Consider the following 20,688-nt stretch of genomic DNA (forward strand, 5'->3'; position numbering starts at 1 on the left):
ACCAACACCAATGAAAACCTACTGTATATAGAGCGGTTAAACTAAACTATACGAAATACCCAAGATCCAACGCAAATAAAACAACAAACAGATCTCCGAACGCTATGCTCCACATTAGTATTCCACATTGCACTAGTGCTCTAATTAAAAGTCTGGGGGCTTCCAGGCCAGGGCACTCTGGGTGGGATTTCCATAATTCACAAGTGCTAATGGCTTTATAACTTGTCCCTTGCTGTCCTGTACATATTCTATTGATCCGAGAGTCTTGACTAACAACCCCGCAGAGACAATGACTGAAGCCGAAGAACACGCTGACAGCCATAAGTGCTGAGGCGAGTGTAAATGCAAAAACACACGATTATGAATCCATACTCACACATGCAGGAAGTATAAGAACTGAAAAGCAACTAGCTGAAAGCTACAGTGTCAGGCCTGCACTTTACTCGACACACATGCACACAATGCAAAGAGATTCAGGAGTCAAACAGCAACCAAAGCTTGTGCGTCGCAGCAGCTTGCGTTTGGATATGGTGTGCTATTGTCAGCATACTTGTACTTGCATTCGCATACAATGAGTAAAAGCAAACGAATGGAGTTGTAATTCCCACTCTATGCAAAGTCTTAAGCTTAGTTGTTTGTGAAAAGTCAGGAGTTGAGAGCTTCGAGAAGTCTTTGTGTTCTTTCTCTTGGTCCTATTTTTCTTTGTTCAGAGATTTCTGAAGTCACGCTGACTGAACAAACCTGAAGTCTTTGTTAAATGTGCATTATGATGAAAGTAAAACTAAGAGTAAAACTATCAGAAAATGAACAGTTCTTGTCCTTTACATTGTGTGCCCACTTGAGTTTGCCAGGAGATTTCAGGGGGTCCTGTAGGGGTTTTCTCATTGTCTCGGTGTGTGAGAGTGAGTGTGTACTTGTTGTAGAGCCCTGGCATGATCGGAAGAGATGACCACAGAATAACCTCTAGGAACACGTCAACAACACAGGAAGTCCTGATAAAGAGAGAAGGAGTGTTAATCAACTTGAAAAGAAAACGTATTTTATGAAAACATATTAATCTTGCACATGACAACTTTGTAAATGATTTGTTTGTCTTAAGGGTATTTGACATGACATATTTTTTGGATTTACTGAAGGAAAAGGGTGATTAGGAAAATGGTATGTGACCAGTTCACTTGTCTTAAGACATACACTTCCTATTATATATTGAAATAATTTTAACCCAAAATCTTTATCTTGATAAAACCATTCTATGGTTTTGTTCATCTAGTGGAAATGTGTTGTTATTATTTTTAGTAATTGTAGAAAAAATGTAAAGAATGATATTGGGTTTATGAATGGACTGAAATGGGTTTATGAATTTTTTGCCAAAGAATTAAACAGAAAAGCTGAGAAGTTATGAATGTGTCATTTTGTCTTTTGAACATTTTTATTATACTGTATTTCATTCCATTTTAGTTTTTAAATAAAACTGTTCTTTTATCTTTCTTATGCATTTGTTCTTAAATAATTTAAAATGGCCGTTTATAATGTTTGCATTTTTTTTTTATTCTCTCTCCTCATTATACCAATGTAAAGCATTTTGGTTTACCAATGAGTATTAAGTACAGTATATACACTACCGTTAAAAAGTTTGGGGTCAGTGAGAATTTTATTTTTATTTTTTGGAGGAAAGAAATCAATACTTTTATTTATCAAGGAATAATTAATTTGATCGAAAGTGACAGTAAAGACATTTATAATGTTACAAAAGTCTTTTGAACTTCCTATTCATCAAAACAGCTGATTTACACTGGAATAATATTTAATACTATAACTGATTTTTGTTGTATTTTTAATCAAATAAGCGCAGCCATGGTTAGCAGAAGAGAATTCTTTTAAAAGTATTTAAAATCGTACCGACCCCAAACTTTTGAACGGTAGTGTATATATATGCTATGTAAAAAACTTGCCATGCTTTGCCTGCTCTTCTATAATCTGTCTGTACGGTATCACAATTTGTGCAGAGTTTTGTATTGCTTGGTATTGTCTGGTACAGTACTGTACTGAATGTACAAAAATGTTTACATCAACTTCTTTGTTTCCAGCCGTTTTTCACAGACTGAAATGTACATTGTACTGTCTTGCACATAATATTAAACAAAACAAACACAAAAAAACCCCCTGCACAATCCACTTTAGACCCCAATTCTTCAATTTAAGCACCAAAGAATACCAATGTCCATAATTTAAGTCTATTTGGAGATTAAACGACAGACCAGCTGCAGTAGTAAACCCATCTAAACAATAGACAAGCGTAACCTATAGAACACACATAAAACTGGCAGCAAAACAAAATCACCGCCCTAAAAATGCCAATATGGGACAACAATGCAGGATAGATCTGTGTTCTGTGTATCTGTAATTAATGAACACTGGTGCGTTTATGGTCCAGTGCGGTGGAATTGCTTGCGTAGGCTTGAGAGCCAGGGAATCCAACAGACATAGATCAGGAGACGAGCAGCGGGACCCGTCTTCCATCATCTCGGCTCGGCGTCACAGTAAATGAGGGCCGAGGGGCTGCTAACGGCTCCTCGGGGAAGATCAGAACTGAACGCTTAAGTGGACTGACGGACATTCTGCGACTCAATCTGGAAATGGGAGAGGTGTACTTGGGTGGTTGACAAATAACGTGGACATAAACCTTTTTTCAACATCAAGATGGTATGCCCTTTTTCAAAGTCTTGATTTTGGTTTTGGGGTCTAGTAGGATTTCATGTTTGAATGTTAAAAAAACTTTATTTTTTCACATATTTTACATTGTTGCAGCAACTCTCTTCCCGGACTGCCAGCAACGCTCTGTTTAGTTCTGGTTTCTATAAAGGCCCTCCTTCTAAAAAAAACACAATGTGCTCTGATTGGACCAGTGTGTTGTGATTGGTCAACCGCTTCGAACCAGTTTTGGAAATGTCACGCCCTTACCATAACTACGAGGTTCAAAACACTAATCAACCAGGCCTCACCCCCCTTTTTTTGCGTACTGTATGCCTTGGGAGGGAATTATTTAAATTAGGAATATTGTAGCTTTTGTTACCTGTCAAAACCAATTTAATCACCTTTTTGTCTTTGTTATTTCACTCGTGTGACGAATATATGTGTAAAAGTACAAACATTCCATATTTACTCAATGAATATTAACTTAAGACATGCATAATATAAAATGAGATGCATCATAATTATTAAAACATTACAACTATGCAATTTAATATAGTTTTAGTTGAAATTCGTGTCACACTGCAGTTAATCTTCAACATAACAAAGTTATGAAATAAAGTTAACTCTATTGGTGACTTTTTTTTTTTACACAATTTGAGGTAATTCAAGAAATGATATATAAAAAATAGAACTGAATTATATAGTTTTATTGTATTTCTTTACATTATACCAGTATAATGTATTGTCCATATTATAAGAATATATTGGGGGGAAAAAACCCTGAAAATCAGATTTTATACTTATAAACTAAATCTTTGTTGTTTCAGGTCAAGCTACAAAAGCAGCAAACACAACACAAACAAACAAATGAAATGCCTCACTCTTTGACTCTCCTAGTGTCAATGTGCAATTGTCTTCAGTGGAAAAAACAGGAAAACAGGCTGGAGAAAAGACATAAAACATAACCAATAAAATAGTCATTCATTGATTCATCCATCAGCATTCGTTGAAACATTTTGATTTGGATGGGATGTTTGAGAGATCTGATCACCTTGTGGTCTCCCATGCAGATGTTGGAGCCCAGTGTGTTATAAACAACACCACTCTCACTCTCTTCCCTCTGCAGACAACAAACAATAAATCAGTCGCTGTTCATTCATCTCAAACACGCATATTGCATATCCTTTGGTACCAGATGATTATTGATTTAACACATGGGTGTGTAATACAGATGAACATATTTAGTTATGGTGTAAAAGAATATGTAAGAAAAGAAGAAGAAGAAAAAAACTTCATTAAGCTCACAATAAAAGTAATAAACGTAAACCTACCCGGTGAATGATGTCTCCCGCGCTGTGGGACATTAGGATGCGGTCACACCATGCCGGGCATCGTGTGTTCATGTACTGTGTAGGTTTAGTGTAGTCTTCACTGTATGGGTAACTGAAACATTAAAACGATGCAAGCAGAACTCAGACATGAACACTGTTTTGGACTGACAATTACAATTCATTATTTAACCCCTCACTTTGCAGGCACGTTGAGAAAAAGTCACAAAATGTCAAGAAAAAAAATCATAAGTTAACCGGTATTTCAAAAATTTTAATGGGTAAAATTGACCCCCATAACATATTTAACTACTGTATTATCACGATGACACACTAGCGTTCAAAAGTTTGAGTCCGGAAAGATTTTTTCTTTTCTTATGTTGACCATTCATTTGATCAAAAATACAGCCCAAACTATTATACTGTGAAATTATTATTACAATTTTAAAAAATCATACTTTAATATATTAATATCCTGAAACGTCAAAGCTGAATTTTTAGCAACCATTACTCCAGTCTTCAGCAGTGTTGGGGGTAACGCATTACAAGTAACATGAGTTACGCAATACGATTACTTTTACTAATGGCGCTTTTCCATTACCAGTACCAGCTCGACTCGACTCGCCTTGGCTCGCCTCGACTCGGCTCGCTTTTCGCTCCGTTTTCCATTGCAGAAAGTACCGCCACAAATAGTACCCGGTCGTCATAGCGACGCATTTCGTTCCTCGTTGCCCCATCAAGCTCTCGCTGGATCCTCTCTTCGGCAACCAAACAAATGAATGTCTGCACCTCCTCGTTTGACCACGGCGTATTCTTCCGAGTTGCCATAATAATAGTAGTAAGTTTAGTAACTATCTCTGGCCAAACTATTTAAAAATGGCGGGGTTATTCTGGATACTCCATCTGGCGCGTGCAATGATGACGCAGATTCTCTGTGACCAATCAGCAGTCGGCATTGTTTTCACGTCACATTTTAGTATCGGCTTAGCTCGCCTCAGCTCGCTTAGAACCTCGCCGGAGGTGGTACGAAAAAAAGTACCCGAAAGCAGGTACAGGTACAACTTTTACACAGTGGAAAACCAAACAAAGGCGAGTCGAGTCGAGTCGAGCCGAGCTGGTACTGTGTAGTGGAAAAGCGCCATAAGTAACGAGTAAAGTAACGCATTACTTTTAAATTTACACCAAAATATCGGAGTTACTTTTTCAAATAAGGAACACAAGTTACTTTGTTTTCCCATTTATTGACTGACAGCTCTCCTGTCCTTATGTTGAGAGAAATCAGGAGTAAGTTCAGAGGCGTTGTGTGTGAACATAATGGTTGTTGTAGTTCTAGACTAACGTGAACATGCATTTACTCTTCTCACTTGCACAAACACTGATTCAGTATTCCTCAAAATGAATAAAAACAGTGAAATGCTAACCATTAAGCAAAACTGCAATAATTAAAATGTTGAATAATATACTATTTATGAATTTAATCTCACTTTATTAACCAGCGTCTTTGCTGTTGACCTTCGATGGTCCAATTCAACCATACAAATAAGCAAACATGACTTTAGTTAAACATCACATTTGTGTTTATTTTTCTTTTTTTTTCTGAAGTGAGAATGTTGAACTTTCTTCTCCTGGGTCATCTCACATTTGGTGTGAAAGCGCCTTCTTTGCATTTGCCAAAAATAGAACTTTTATTTACATCTTTTATAAAGATACGTTCAGTTTGTTGTTTAGTTCAGCCAAGGTGAGAAATAGTAATGTGATGCATTATTTTCCATAAAAACGCAACTAAGTAACGCAATTAGTAACTTTTTTAGGGAGTAACGCAATATAGTAACGCATTATTTTTAAAAGTAACTTTCCAAAATACTGGTCTTCAGTGTCTCATGACTTTTGATCAATTTAATGTGTCCTTGTTGAATAAAAGTATTAAGTTCTTCCAAAAAAAATTAAAGAAAATCTTGCCGACCCAAACTTTTGAATGATAGTATTCAAAAGTAATGTATTAATAATACAATATGTAAAATAATAATACAATATTAATCAGGAAATGATGTGATGTAGGACCTGATTTGACAGTGTCCATACAGATTTGATTGGTCCATGAAAAGTACAGCTAATTATTATTATAAAAAATTTATTTTCAAATGATATACTTTGTTCTGCTCCTGAAAGACGTTTCTTTTCTGCAAGGCCAGAGTCTGATATTACATTTGATTTTTACCCTTGGAATATTGTGCACTATTTAATATTGTGCACTTTACATTCTCAGGTGTTTAACGAGACTTTTTAAAGTTGCTCACCTGGGAGGAAAGCGGATATCCTCCTCTGTGATGACGTCGTGGAACGCAGAGATCTCCTTATCATACTTCAGCAGCTGAAAGACAGAACTCATTTCTAGTGATACACTCTTTTGATTCAATTATAATCAATGTCTAATTTCTTAAAACAAAGCTCAGACCTCTTTTCCGTTGTTTTCTCTGAACACCGCCTGGTGCAAGTAAGCAAATAACTTGGTCTCTATATGAAGGAGAACCTAGTGATGGAGCGATAAAAGAGGAGGACAGAAAAAAAGTATTGAAAAGAAGGAAAAGGAAAAAAAAACATGAGTAAAGAAAAAATAAAAACAAGGAAAGACAAAGAGTAAAGACAAAGGTGAAAAGAGAAGGACAGAGGTTAATGTAGGGCATAAAAAACTAGCAAAGAACGGAGAGTAACTCCAACTTTGCTGGCACCAAAAAAAAATGAAGCACAGGTCTGCAGGAGTGATCTAAATGCAAGCTCGCATTTTCAGGACTGGCAAGAAGTCAATATCAACCGTCCAAGAACCATAAATCTGGCTGGACAGTGTACTGGATATGTCTGAGCGCACACAAAACGAAAAAATTAATCATCTCCTGGATGCTAAGTCAGATCCTTTAACATCTATGTTTACAAAACCTCAGGAAAGCAAGTGTCTCGGCAGGTTTGGTGGTGGCTCTGTAATTCTGCATATTGGTGAATTAAGATTTTATATATATTATTAATATTTTCCGCACTATAAGGCGCACCGGATTATAAGGCGCACCTTCAATGAATTACCTATTTTAGAACATTTTTCATATATAGGGCGCACCGGATTATAAGGCACATAACTGCAGTCAAACGTTTGACTGGGTTTGCGTTATGCATCCACTAGATGTGCTAAAGGGAATGTAGCGAGTGCGCGGCGCCGGAGGCGAGGCGTTTATTAGTAAGCGTGAGCGCGCTGGGGCGGGCACGTAACTTACATTCGCAGCCTGACTCATATGAGTATTCATGTGCAGCGGCTCGCTGACAGCAACAGCTGGCTGTTTTGAATGAGACGACCCGGTTACTGTGAACGGGGAGCGCTTTATGAACATTCTGTGCCGCGCGAGCAGCGCCGGGGACAGTGTGTCTGTTCGTGTGTCTGTTAGTAATGGTATGTTCACACCGAACGCGAATAGAGCGTCAAATACGTGTCTATCGCATCTAGTTAGACGCTTGAACATTCGCTCGAGTTAAATTTTTTCAACTCGCGCGGAAGACATTCGCGGCAAACGCGTCGCCCAATTCGCGTCATTCGCAACGCCCGGCGCGAATGATGCGTCTATTCGCGTCTTTGCATTGACTTTGTATGTAATCGACTCGCGCAAATAATTAAATTCGCGTTCGGTGTGAACACACCATTACACACATAACCTGATTTATACGAGGTTGAACTGGCCGTGTGACAGAGCGGGCATAAGATGGACACGAGCGCGAGTTCGCGGGCGAATTTAATAACGTGGAGCAATTGATCCATATATAAGGCACTCCGGATTATAAGGCGCACTGTCGTTTTTTGAGAAAATTAAAGGCTTTTAAGTGCGCCTTATAGTGCGGAAAATACGGTGTGTGTGTGTGTGTGTGTGTGTGTGTGTATATATATATAAATACTAAGTAAATTAATAATGGTCACAATGGCCAAAGTCCGATTCATACACAACCATTCAAAAGTTTTTGGTCGGTAAGATTTTGTTATGTTTAAAAATAAAAATTATTATGCTCACGAAAGCTGAATTTATTTGATCAAAAAATATAGTAAAAAGTGTAATATTGTGGAATTTAAATTGACAGAATTTTCAGCATCAGCATTGTGAAAGTGTCTTATTTTAATAAGACACATCAGTGTCTTATTTAATTTATCTGTCAGCATTTATTTGAAACAGAAAAGACATTTAAATGGTTACAGAGGATTTCTGTCAATTTCGCTCAATTTAATGTGTTCTTGATCAATAAAAAAAAAAAAAATCTTACTGACTCCTAAGTTTTTGTTTATGTAAAAAAAAAAAAAAAAAAAAATGGAATGTGTAAACAGTCCGTAAATTTACCTCAGACAGACTCAAGTTAACTTTTGCAATGTCTACTGAATGACTGAATCTTAATCTGTAGGCTTTTCTCAGAAATAATTGATATATGCAAATGTTTGTGGTTAATTTGATTAAGTAATCAGCATATAATATACCTAATTCAACATCTCTTTTCATCAAAACAGCTTTAATAATAAATAATCACCTGGTGGTCATTGTCTTTCTCTTCACAAATGATTTTTTCTACCTCGTTGCTACTGTCTTTTTTTACCGTCTGGATATCAGCTGACATGGAGAGGTTCTGAACACAAACAAATACACATATTAATCTTTACATAATGTATGAGTGTATGGTCTCTTTGGTGTGTGTGGAATATATCAGTCAGATTTACCTGTACTAGACTGAGTGTGTCAAGGCGGAAATTGAAATCCCCAAACAGGAAGAAGGGAAGAGGACTGTAGCTGTTATCTTCTATCCTGCAAGACAAGAGAAAAAGTTTGATATGGGACCACAAACCACATTACAACTCAATGTCTTCTCTGCTCAAAGACAACATAACACAGCATTTAACTAATGCATTTCTGTATGTAAGAGAAAAATCAACTGGAAATAATGTTGACCTGGACTCGATTCTATTCAGGCTTTGATTTGATCATGATGAGTGAACTATGATATTATAGGTTAATATTATTATACGTCAGGTCAGAGGTCACTCTTCCGCCGGAACTAGACTCGCGTATGGCCGTTATCGGGAAGCCAGTGATTATAGTTTATAAAGTTACAATTACGCATTGCTTCGCTACAGAAGGCCTTTATTAACCCCCTGGAGCCGTATGGATTACTTTTATGATGAATGAATGTGCTTTTTTGGGCTTCAAAATCTAGGGTACCATTCACACTCTTATTACAAAGCTGGGAAGAGCCAGGATATTTTTTTTTATATAACTCCAATTGTGTTTGGCTGAAAGAAGAAAGTCATATACACCTAGGATGGCTTGACGGTGAGTAAATTATGGGATATTTTATATAAATATATGGGATAAATTTGTGGGTAAACTAACCCTTTAATGAATGTAGGGATAACGTGCACTAATGCGTGTTATTTAATTCTAATTTCATGTTGTCATTTGTATTACTTGAATGTATTTACACACATAATTCAGAAGCACAAACCTGTTGATGACATATCTGAGAGCTTTCTTGCGGTTTGCGGTATACACTGATGGACTAGCGTTGCAGGCTATGAGGTTGGAGGCGTCGTGAAACAGGTGGACATTCACCAGGTCTAAACCCCTGCACACACACACAGATAAACACAATATATATTATATATGGGGGTATCTGTGACTGATGTGGGACATTAGCTGATAGGATGAAGTTCACAGACTCCGTTCATTTATCACTCAGTCTTCAGGTTCCTGTACTGGTCTATTATACTGCTGCCATGTGTCTGCTATTAATGCGCTTCTGATGACATACTATTCCACTAACACACAGCTAACACAAAGTGAAGCCAAAAAACACTTACACGATAGACTGTAAAGAAAATTATGGGGGAAATCTCAAAAGGTGAAGAAGAGTGTGAGTGAAAACATACTGGTTGTGAATGATCCATCGTGTCCTCATGTAGCCTTTTCTGGACCACTTGAACTGTAATAAAATGCACACACACATATGGATAATAGGAGGAGACATCCATATAATTTTATAGACAGAGTTCGAGTAATCAATGATCCAGTCAATGACAGTATTAAAAAATGTTAATACATTTAACATTTTAATATTTTAGTAATACCTGCATGCAGGGGCGTCACTAGGATTTTCATTTTAGGGGGGCTAAGCCCCCAATATGATTTTTTTAAAAAAAATAAAAAAATGTAACACTTTAGTTTAGGATCTAAAGATCACTATTAACCATTTTCATTACGATGCAAAGGCACGGTTTTATAATAACTGTGGTCCCTAATGTGAGGTAGGGCAAATAGGGGGGTTTGGGGTCTCCCCGAGAAAATTTTGATTTCTCTGATCTACATATGTGCATTTTAAGATGTTCTGAAGGCCAAAAAACTTGGATAGTGGGCAGCTGATTATTTTTCTCTCCTCATCAGCATCACACTCTTTTTCTCTTTGTTTTTATCTTGCCCTGTCTCTTCCCCTCCTAAAGCTGAGCTTTGACTGATATAGGCTTTTCATTTTTGTCTGTCAGTGAAGAAAGTAAACATAGGGTCAATTGATAGGTTGATTTTGCCTATGAATCATTTTCTCAGACGTGTTTATTTACTGAAAGCTACTAAAGGTAATTAAGTTTATTAAATGCATTCACAATATGTAGGCTACACATTTATTATTGATCTTATGCCTAATACAGGGCCGTAGACAGGGCTTTAGTCACAGAGGTCCTAAATTTGAGGTTGGTAGGGGGTTCAAATTTTTTATTTCTCTGATTTGTGCATTTCAAGACGTTTGAAGACCAAAAAAGGATAAGAAATAGCTTTAAAACCATGTCAGTGGGCAGATTATTTGTCAATACCTGCTCTCTTATCTCCATCACTCTTTCTTTTTTTCTCAGTCTCTTCGTCCCTTTCTCTTCCCCTCCTAAAGCTGAGCTTTTTTAATTTACTAATGGCTACAATTTGTATTATATCCTCAATATGTACACATTCATTATTAATCTTGTGCCTAACATGATGAAAACGGCTTTGTTAGTGTTTCTTGTAAACTAATTATTACATTACATGAGTCACGTTACAGCCTATTTTCAGTTCAAAATGGCGAAATTAGACAAAACTATATTAGTTTGCCTGATTATTTTTTGTCATTCGTTTAACATTTATGACCTAAAAAAAGTAAAATATGAAATGTTAAGTTTAGCTACTTACATCTTATCTCGCACTTGACCGTAACTGTTAAACTGTTAACCGAGTCGCACTGTTAAAATTCGCGCTCAGCAGCGTCTGTGAACATAAAGCCTGCCTACTTTGATTTGATTGGTCATCTCAAATATTCTGACATTGACGAGCAGTGACAGACCAATGAGGCTCAGATGAACACACATGAACACACACACCCTGTCCTCTGTTTCTGACGTGCTCTCTGTCGGCGCCGCTGCGGATTGAAGATGAAGAACGCGCTGAATCTGATTATAACAAGACTGAAGCGAACACAAATTTGTGTAGCCTACATTAATCTCACATTTTTAGGGGGGCTAGGCAGAAGTTTAGGGCTGAAGCCCCCCTAAAAAGGGCCTAGTGACGCCCCTGCCTGCATGTTAAATATTTAACTTTAATTTAAATGACCAAACATTTAGATTTTGCATACAACCTTGTTACTGTATATGATTTCCCCCTCATTATAAAATATGTAGCATTCATTAAAATTGTGACAACTAAAAAAATAACATAATTTGGACCATTTGTACAGCATGATGGGAAGATAAGTAAAAAATTGTATTCAACAATATTACAGACATGAATATATTTAATGAATTAATGAAATGTTTAATGAATTCTTGAAATAATCGCTGATAGTTTGTTCTGCTTCTAGTTTCTGTGTGTTTCAAGGTTTATGTAACAAATGCTCTATATGAGAGCATTTAACCAGTATAAGTGTGAGTAAATTAAACTGGTGCATCCCTAAAAATTTAGTCAAAACAGAAGTGTGTGACACAGCAAAGAGAAATTCACAACAATTGTAAAAAAAAAAAAACACCAGAACACTACACACACTTACATCAGGCCAAAAGTTCTTGGGGAATTTCTCTTTTTCCATGGTAGTCACTCCTTCCAGGGAGCCCACGTACTTGTTATGGCCTGAGACAGCTTTAAACTCCTTCACTACAAGGAGGAGGAATAAACAAACAAGACATATTGTTAGAAAAACATGCAAATGCAAAATCAATATACTAATGTTGGAGTTGTCGTGCAGCTGTAGGCTGTGAGAGCAGGATCTATGAGACACTGATTTGATAGGGCACCACATTCATTGGTCCACTGATCTTAATGGCTCTTCTATTAGTCCTCTCCTTGAGAGCTTATTCATGAGATGCTGTGACTAGAACAGATGAAGGCTCGAGAAAAAAAGCTCATGAGGTTAAATCCTGTTCTATCAGAGACACTAACCAAACGAGTCAAAGGAGAACATTTATTTCTGTTGTGTTGGTTGGAAATTCATCTCTCTGCTAATAGCAGTAAATGTCTTGTTTTTCGACCAGTAAGATTGTGTGAATTTCACAAATGTAATTTTTTTTTTTTTTGGTACAAATTGGGAAAACCCTTGTACCATTTAACCCACTTCATTACACAATTTCCACGAAATGTTTCATCTTGATCTTAATCTTTAATATTGAATAAAACATTTTGAGAAGCAACACTGTTCCTCAACTGAATTCTATGTATTCACCTGAACTTTTAACTTTTAATTATTTTTAATGTAAAGCATCTTTAAGGTTTTACTTCGCTTCATTCATTCACATTTTTTTCCAATGGAGATTGATTCTCATTTGTTTTTCATGACTGTAGTTCTGTCAGTTAATACAATATTTTTTTTTATGAGCATAAATTAAAGCCAGTTCAAAAACGACTTTAATTAAGTATACATACTATATAGATACAATTTAGAAAATATAACATATTTTTCTTTATGTTATACCATATTTGTTCTTTATATTATATTACAACAATTTACATTTTTGGGATGCATTTAGTTGTTGTGAAAAAATAATGTCACAATGCAAAAATCTTAATGGTCCTAAAAAAAGAAAAATATAATTTCCTATTATACATGCCGAATTCTGTCAATGCTTGGCATTCAGCGTTCAAATATTTCTGAATAAATCGCAGCTCATCCACAGGTGACAATGTATGACCAACTGACCACTCCATAACTGCTCAAATACTTTGTTTATTTATTGATTTATTTGCTAAAAAGCCATGTAATAACTAAGCAGGATGATGCACAATCAGCTAGTCAATATTGCAAAATACCCCAACGTGGTGATCGGGATTTTGCAATATGACCAGGACTTGTTCTTGACAGGTTTTGTGAAATTCAACCATAATATTAATATAAATACTTTATAGTACATTTATCCAAATAAAACTCTTACCATTGAAGTCATATTGTTGGATATTTTTCAGTGACTTGTGGATGAAATACATGCTTCCCAGAGCCTAAAATCAAATAAATCAATCAGTCAAGCAAACAATCATACATTATTTCGTGTGATCTTCTAATCGAAGCCCTAATAATATCCCGAGTGGATACAGGGCTAATGACCTGACAGCTTAAAGTCATGCATAAAAAGGGGTTAATGGAGATCTCCACTGTCTGAAGAGCTGCTTTGATTTTAGATGATGTTGATGATGTACTTGCATCATAATCATTAAACCCTGACTTTCAAGACTCTGTTACAGTCGATTTCCTTCTGTCTGTAAAACAAAACTATCCAATCATAAACTTGCCCATAGTTTTGGTACCCCAAAAAACACCTAGATATGCCCATGCAATACTCTACTCGCAAACCTCACTCCCTGCGTTTTCTGACAGCACGCTGAATGAATTTAATGTACTAGCTGCTTGCTCTGGTGAGCGCACATCAATCCAGCTCCGCAGAGATCAATACAGACAGAAAATTAAAACAATCACACAGGGATTAAACACAGGGCCCTCCTGTTGGCCTAACACGAGCCGCATGGATGGCAGAGAAAAATGACCTGCCATTGAGGGATGTTTTGACATGAAGCACACCACACCGTAAACACACACACACAGTCAGGTTTTCTTCAAAATATCTATCCCAGGAGAAATAAATAAATCTTGTGAGAGAAATTATCCTTTTTTAATATGACAGTGCTTTCCAGATGACCAGTCTTGAGAGACTGGACATTACAACAGGCACATGTGCTACCCAAGCACAACAGCTCCGGCAGGGGCCAGAAATTATTGGGGAGAGAGATGGGAAATTGGACTGGGGAATGACGCAGACTGGACTAACCTTTTTTTGGGTTTGTCTGTTGAGAGTGTTATATTATAAGAGACTTCTTTTGAAAACAAATCTTACAAACATTTGATCAGTAGTGTATTTGATTTGTTAGCCATGAGCAAAGACAAACAGAATTCTTTAACACTTTAAGGCTAAAGAACTAAAAGCCAATATATTGTATTGCTGTAAAGTGTCATTAAATACTGTTGACAAGGATTGACTGTATTTGAAATACCACTGGGCCATGGGAAAATTTGGGTCTGTTTGATAAACAAATAATTATGTGTTGGCAAAAAATAATCAAATCTTGCTAAAATTTTGCAGCTTTTTATAATGAAGGTCCTCATTGCAGTGCATGAACTCACACACACACACAGCCATTGGCTGTGTTAACACCCACCTTCATTCTCATTTGTCTCACATCATCTGTATTGATTTGTAATTAGTTTTCTGAGGGTTGTGAATCATCGCTTGACTGGGAAGAGAGTGTGTGTGTAAATGCAGAGAGCGTCTGGCACACATCGTACAAATGGTGTTTAGATAAAAAAATCACTTTTAAGTCAATACATTTTTATTAAACCCTGCACTGGCCTGATGGATGAAGATAGGTGTAAAGCTCCAAGTGTGCTGATCTCTCTTTAAGTGTGAATGTGTGTGTGGGGCTGTGGGTCCCGTTGAAACAGGCTCATGATGTGATGAACCAATTTTTTGACAAATGTGTGCATGACATTTGTATATTTGACATAAATTTGTAATTTGGGAACAAAAACTGAAGCAGGTGTGGCAAAGGGCCCACGCACAGAAAAACTCTGCTACTAACAATCCTGCATCAACAAAACAAATACACACTCACTCACTCACACACGTACACATTCAGTTTATTTATCATGTTCAGATGAGAGGGGCCTAATCAATAGTTTTAATCTGGAGTTAAACGTATTGACTCGGTCTGCTGCCTGGCCACTCCCGCACATTAACCCAGTCCATCAAGGTACAGACCATACACATTGTGTACAAACACACAGACAGCACCTCTCACCTGGGTGGGCTGAGGGTTAATACCCTGCCAAACACCAGCAACTTCTCTCTTTTCACAGATTTTACTGTTACTTTGAGTAATGAAAGGGGTGCCCCTGGGCTCTATCTTTGGTCCATCACTGTTTTTAGATAGTAGCTGGCCAATAATTTACTTAAGAGGTCTTTGTAATTTTTTATTTTAATACGGTCTCCCACTGTATATTCCATTTTGAATAACTTAAAAATTTTAAATCTGTTGTAGCACTTTGAACAGTTAAAATAAATTCACGGGTGTTGAAATGATGAATCAGATTTTTTTCAGAAATCGGACTGATCTTGTTATTGAGTTCAACTCACTGACTCAATGATCTGGTCACAGTCGCTAACAGCTTACTGTGGGGAACAATTATCAGTTAAAAACAAAATATTAGTCTGTTCCTCACAAAAAAACTATTGGATGGCTTCAGAATACTATTTAGTAATTATTTTGCAACACGCAAGTAAGCTATTTTCTGTGAATGTGCAAGACTCCCAATTCATTAGCCAATACAGATAAATATCTAGAATAAAAACAAAGTGCAGTAAACAGTAAAACTATTTGCACTATGTGTTTTTATGTTTACGATAATACATTAAAATTATATGATAACAAATACGATCTTGCAATATCCAGCAGCATAATGGAAGCGAATGACAATGCAAGCTTCGCACAATCAACTTGCAAAGGCCAAAGCTGCTGCTACATTAAACATAAGGTGGATAGATTACTTTTAATGTTTTTTTTTTTTACTTTTATTTATTTAATTTTGCACCTTGAAAGCCCCCTGTCCTCATTCACTTTCATCAAAGTGAATAGCGGCCAGGATACACATCCACTATTTATTTGTATATATATATATATATATATATATATATATTTGTATATATGAATTGGTTTATAATGGCATTCATAAATGACGACAGAATTTATATTTTAAGTGGACTATCACTTTGACTTTAAAGCACTGCTGTGAGTGTAGGTAACAATAGCACTTGAATCACAGGAAGGTGAGTATTGGAAGAAAAATCTAAAAATGGTTGTAGAGCTCTATCTAGTGGACATATAAACCAATCACAGCACTGATGTTGCAAAAGGCAAACACAATTTAAGTAAGTGCATGACAGTTAAATGTGTTTCCCTTGAACTAAATCACTAGGGAAACAAGTGAAAATATCAGATATTGCAACAACTGTAACACTCACCGTGAAACTGTCCACAGCCTTGAAATGACTGTCTACATAGACACAGACTCTGTCGAAGTCTGCCATCTCAGAGCTGGACTCTATGGTCCTATAATCAGAAGAAAGGAAAGGATGAAAACAATATAATTCTAGCATATCAAAATAGAAAGAATAAATCCTTTGTAATCTGTTAAATACACTGCTATCACATCATTCAAAAAGGACTGAAAAAATAATGCTACTATCACATTATTTGGATATTTCTAGACATGCAACAATACCATGTAAATACCATGGTAAATACACACGGGAATCAGTGATTTCTCATCTCATTCTGACAATACTGCCACAGTACTTTTTAATAAGGTGACTCATTTATAGCACACAATCTGCCATATCCTCACCAGAAAAAGTTCTCTGCGTGGCCCATGTTCATCATATAGTCCTTTCCACCAACTTCCTGAAAGTGCAGGGCGACGAAGCGTGGCTTGTACATGTGGACCGTCTAAGATGATAAGATTTACATTAGACTTACAATTAATTTACTATTGTGTTTATCAGCTGTTGCATCACTGAATTCATTAATTAAAGGGATCAAATCATGAGAATAATATAATGACATGCTTTGTTTTATATTAAAAAAAAAACATACTGTAGCTAGTACTGTACTGTAACTTCTCCAGTCACATAGATGTAGAATAGATAATATAACTCCTGACCCCAGAAAGACTAACCATTAGAGTAAGTAGAGTGAGATTTGGGGAAAGTCAAAATTGTTGAGTTCATGTCAGTCTGATCTTAATAGTTTGTGTGGCACATTTCAACATGTATTTTTTTAGTACATTTTTATAGAAAAATACATATAAATATATCATTTTGAGCCAAGTGTATTTTAACTTTATTGCTATCTTTGATGAAGTTGCACAAATATTGTTACCAGGCAAAAAGACAACCACAGACAATTCAAATACAAGGTAACAGATTTTATATGCATTAGATGCCGAGATTTTCCAGCAGGGAAATCATTAAATCTGTGATTCAACTTCGTTTTGCTCACAACGTGACAACAGCAGATAACATAACATGATTTAATGGTGTTCCAAAGACAGGTTGTATAAATGAGACAAACACCTTTAGGTTTACAGTGACCGAGTAAAGTTCACTCTGCAAAGGTGTGTGTGTGTTTATAGCAGGTTTGAACAGATGGAGAGCTTAGACAAAGAAATGTCCGTGTGAATATTAGAACAGTAAAGAGCATGTTAAAAAAAAAAAAAAAAAAAAGAAAGAAAGAAGCAGCTTGTGTTGTTTAGTTTTTCTACTATGCTAAATAGAGCAACATCAGATGTGAGTGTTTGAATGAGAGACACGTGAAAGGCATCAAACTCACCGTGAAGAACTCTCGCAGCCAGTCTCCTTCAATTTCACCCACCTGAGAAAAAGAACCAGATTTCCCTGTAAGGGCACTTTAATAATAGTAATTAATAACATGGTCAGGTAATAACCACTGCTTTAAGCTTTGAACTGCATTGTGGATTACATTTACTGGGTAATGGATCTCAATTCAGAGATATTAAGTTTGAGTGCTTTGATTGTGTCATTACAGGTAAATGTGCCACTGAAGGTCTTTATCAAACCAGTCCAGTAATAACAAGTGCTATTTTAGTTCTCTAGACAGACTTACAGATAGACTTGAGGTGTGTTATGCACTTTGCACAGTACTACATACTTTTTATTTCACAGCTGAATTTTAAATGATAATAAAACAATAAAGCAGCTGTGAAGCGATATATATATATATATCATTAAGAGTCTGAATGTTGACACCCATCCATGGGGTGAAAGTACAGTACATCCCTCCCATTAGATTATCGAGTTACTCTAACCCCTTTACCAAACTGGACAAGAATAAATGCATATATTAACAAATATAATATTACAAAGATGATGACGTATATGCAGCATATGCTTCTGACAGAACAGATCTAAAACTCGAAGAATGAAGCTATATTGTGTGTTACCAAGGAAACGCCAAGATTTTGAACAAAGAAAAACATTAACATTTAAAAAACTGCATGAATAATTTAAGAACTGAAAGCAAAAACCATTTAAAAGTGAGTGTGTGCGTGTGTACTGGTGGGAAATGTTGTTAAAAAATTAAACCGTTATCTCAAGGCTGTGAGAAGCAGGTTTCAAATACGGTTAAGTCTGATCCTTTAGACATCAATCTATGAAAATTAAAAGGTACTGTTTCAATATCATAAACAATATGTTGCAGGCTCAATTTTAAGACAATAACTTAGCATGTAATTATAAAGTGAAAGAGATTAGCTTGAATTATAAAAACATATGGACCTGGTTGAGATGCACAAACAAACAGAGCAAATGTTTTGATAAAGGCACAGTGTTAAACTTTTTAGAAAAATAAACCTATGTGAATGGCCTTGTAAGGCAAACAGAACCTCAGATACTTTGATCTCCTGATATATTGACAACTCAAACACATACAGTCATTTGTCTCCACAACACTTAGTCACCTTCATTTATATAGCGATTTTAACAATATAGTGATAATAAGAAATTAAAGTAACAGAGATTGTTTTGGCTTTACAGCAGCTCTAGAATAAAGTTATTGTCCAGCTAAAGTTAGTTTTGATTGATTCACTTCCGTCACAACGATCATTAGTTGTTAACTTAGGGGCTGCTAACATTTCTAACAGAAAACCCTTAATGCGATCCAGCCACTCGTTTGCACAAAACAGTGCCTGGTGGCTTGAGAACAACGCAAACCATGAGATAGGTTCCAAGGTACAAGCCTTGAAAAATGTATAATACAGAATTTTTTATCGCTTCTGCGTAGCCACGTGAACCAGAATTATCCCGACAACGTTTTATCTGTACAGAGGTAAAGGGAAGGAGCCAGGCCTTCACAGGGGAGAGACTACTTGACACTTCAGGACTGCGTTGTCGTCGTGTCCAGACACAGGTCCTTCATCAGATCTGGATACGGCCTGGATCCGGCGGACTGCGGTAAACCTCAGGATAGACAGATAGACTAATATTAGCGTAGACGCCATCCTTCTTATGATGTAACAAGTACATCAGGATTTATGGGAAGTGTTCCCGATTCCGGCTGACCTAATCTATGCAGCCTAACATTGAATTATAGAAGTCTATAATGTGTTATGTGTATGCTAGGTCAAAGAGAAGTGTTTTTAGTCTAGCTTTGAACTGACAGAGTGTGTCTGCTTCCCGGACAATGTTAGGAAGACTGTTCCAAAGTTTTGGTGCTAAATAGGAAAAGGATCTATCGCCAGTAGACGATTTTGATATTCTAGGTATTATCAACTGGCCGGAATTTTGAGATTGCAATAGACATGAAGGACTATAATGCGTTAAGAGCTCGCTCAAGTACTGGGGAGCTAAACCATTTAGTGCTTTGTAAGTAATCAGCAATATTTTAAAATAGCTGCTGGCTGCTGCATTCTGGACCATCTGTAGTTTGTTTATTAAGCGTGCATGGCAACCACCCATAATAGCATTACAATAATCTAGCCTTGAGGTCATGAATGCATGAACTAACTGTTCCGCATTTGTCATTGAGAGCATATGATGTAATTTAGATATATTTTGAAGATGGAAAAATGCGGTTTTACAGATACTAGACACGTGACTTTCATATGAACGATTGGTATCAAAGAGCACACCCAGGTTCCTAACTGACGACGAAGACTTGACAGAGCAGCCATCAAGTGTTAGACAGTATTCTAGGTTAGTATGTGAGGAAGTTTTTTGTCCAATAATTAGAATCTCTGTTTTTTTAGAATTAAGTAGTAGGAAACTAGTCATCCAGTTTTTTATATCAGCTATGCATTGCGTTAATTTTGTGAATTGGTGCGTTTCGTCGGGGCGTGAAGAAATATAGAGCTGAGTATCATCAGCATCACAGTAAAAACTAATGCCATGCTTCCTAATGATATCTCCTAAGTGTAGCATGTACAGAGTGAACAGCAATGGTCCTAGTACTGAGCCTTGTGGTACGCAATACTGAACTTTTGATCGATATGACATCTCTTCATTTACTGCTACAAACTGATAACGGTC

The 20,688-nt window shown here is 36.5% G+C and overlaps 1 protein-coding gene across 1 annotated transcript in view; it reads right to left on the reverse strand.

Moving 5' to 3' along the window:
• Positions 1 to 465: 465 nt before the first annotated feature.
• The window catches only part of inpp5l (inositol polyphosphate-5-phosphatase L), a 32,351-nt gene continuing 12,128 nt past the window's right edge, over positions 466 to 20,688 (reverse strand). Inside the window, exons 2-16 of the mRNA XM_056246684.1 lie at positions 17,975 to 18,016; positions 16,992 to 17,092; positions 16,609 to 16,696; positions 13,474 to 13,537; positions 12,099 to 12,202; positions 9,967 to 10,019; positions 9,543 to 9,662; positions 8,761 to 8,845; positions 8,574 to 8,669; positions 6,478 to 6,552; positions 6,320 to 6,393; positions 4,026 to 4,137; positions 3,746 to 3,814; positions 3,576 to 3,635; positions 466 to 992 (exon numbers count right to left, since the gene is read on the reverse strand). Coding sequence (XP_056102659.1) covers positions 3,594 to 3,635; positions 3,746 to 3,814; positions 4,026 to 4,137; positions 6,320 to 6,393; positions 6,478 to 6,552; positions 8,574 to 8,669; positions 8,761 to 8,845; positions 9,543 to 9,662; positions 9,967 to 10,019; positions 12,099 to 12,202; positions 13,474 to 13,537; positions 16,609 to 16,696; positions 16,992 to 17,092; positions 17,975 to 18,016 — 1,125 coding nt within the window. The 3' untranslated portion in view covers positions 466 to 992; positions 3,576 to 3,593. The remainder of the gene's footprint in view (positions 993 to 3,575; positions 3,636 to 3,745; positions 3,815 to 4,025; positions 4,138 to 6,319; positions 6,394 to 6,477; positions 6,553 to 8,573; positions 8,670 to 8,760; positions 8,846 to 9,542; positions 9,663 to 9,966; positions 10,020 to 12,098; positions 12,203 to 13,473; positions 13,538 to 16,608; positions 16,697 to 16,991; positions 17,093 to 17,974; positions 18,017 to 20,688) is intronic.

This window comes from Rhinichthys klamathensis, unplaced genomic scaffold, assembly GCF_029890125.1.
Source record: "Rhinichthys klamathensis goyatoka isolate OS25496 unplaced genomic scaffold, OSU_Roscu_1.1 h1tg000040l_1, whole genome shotgun sequence".
NCBI lineage: Eukaryota > Metazoa > Chordata > Actinopteri > Cypriniformes > Leuciscidae > Rhinichthys > Rhinichthys klamathensis.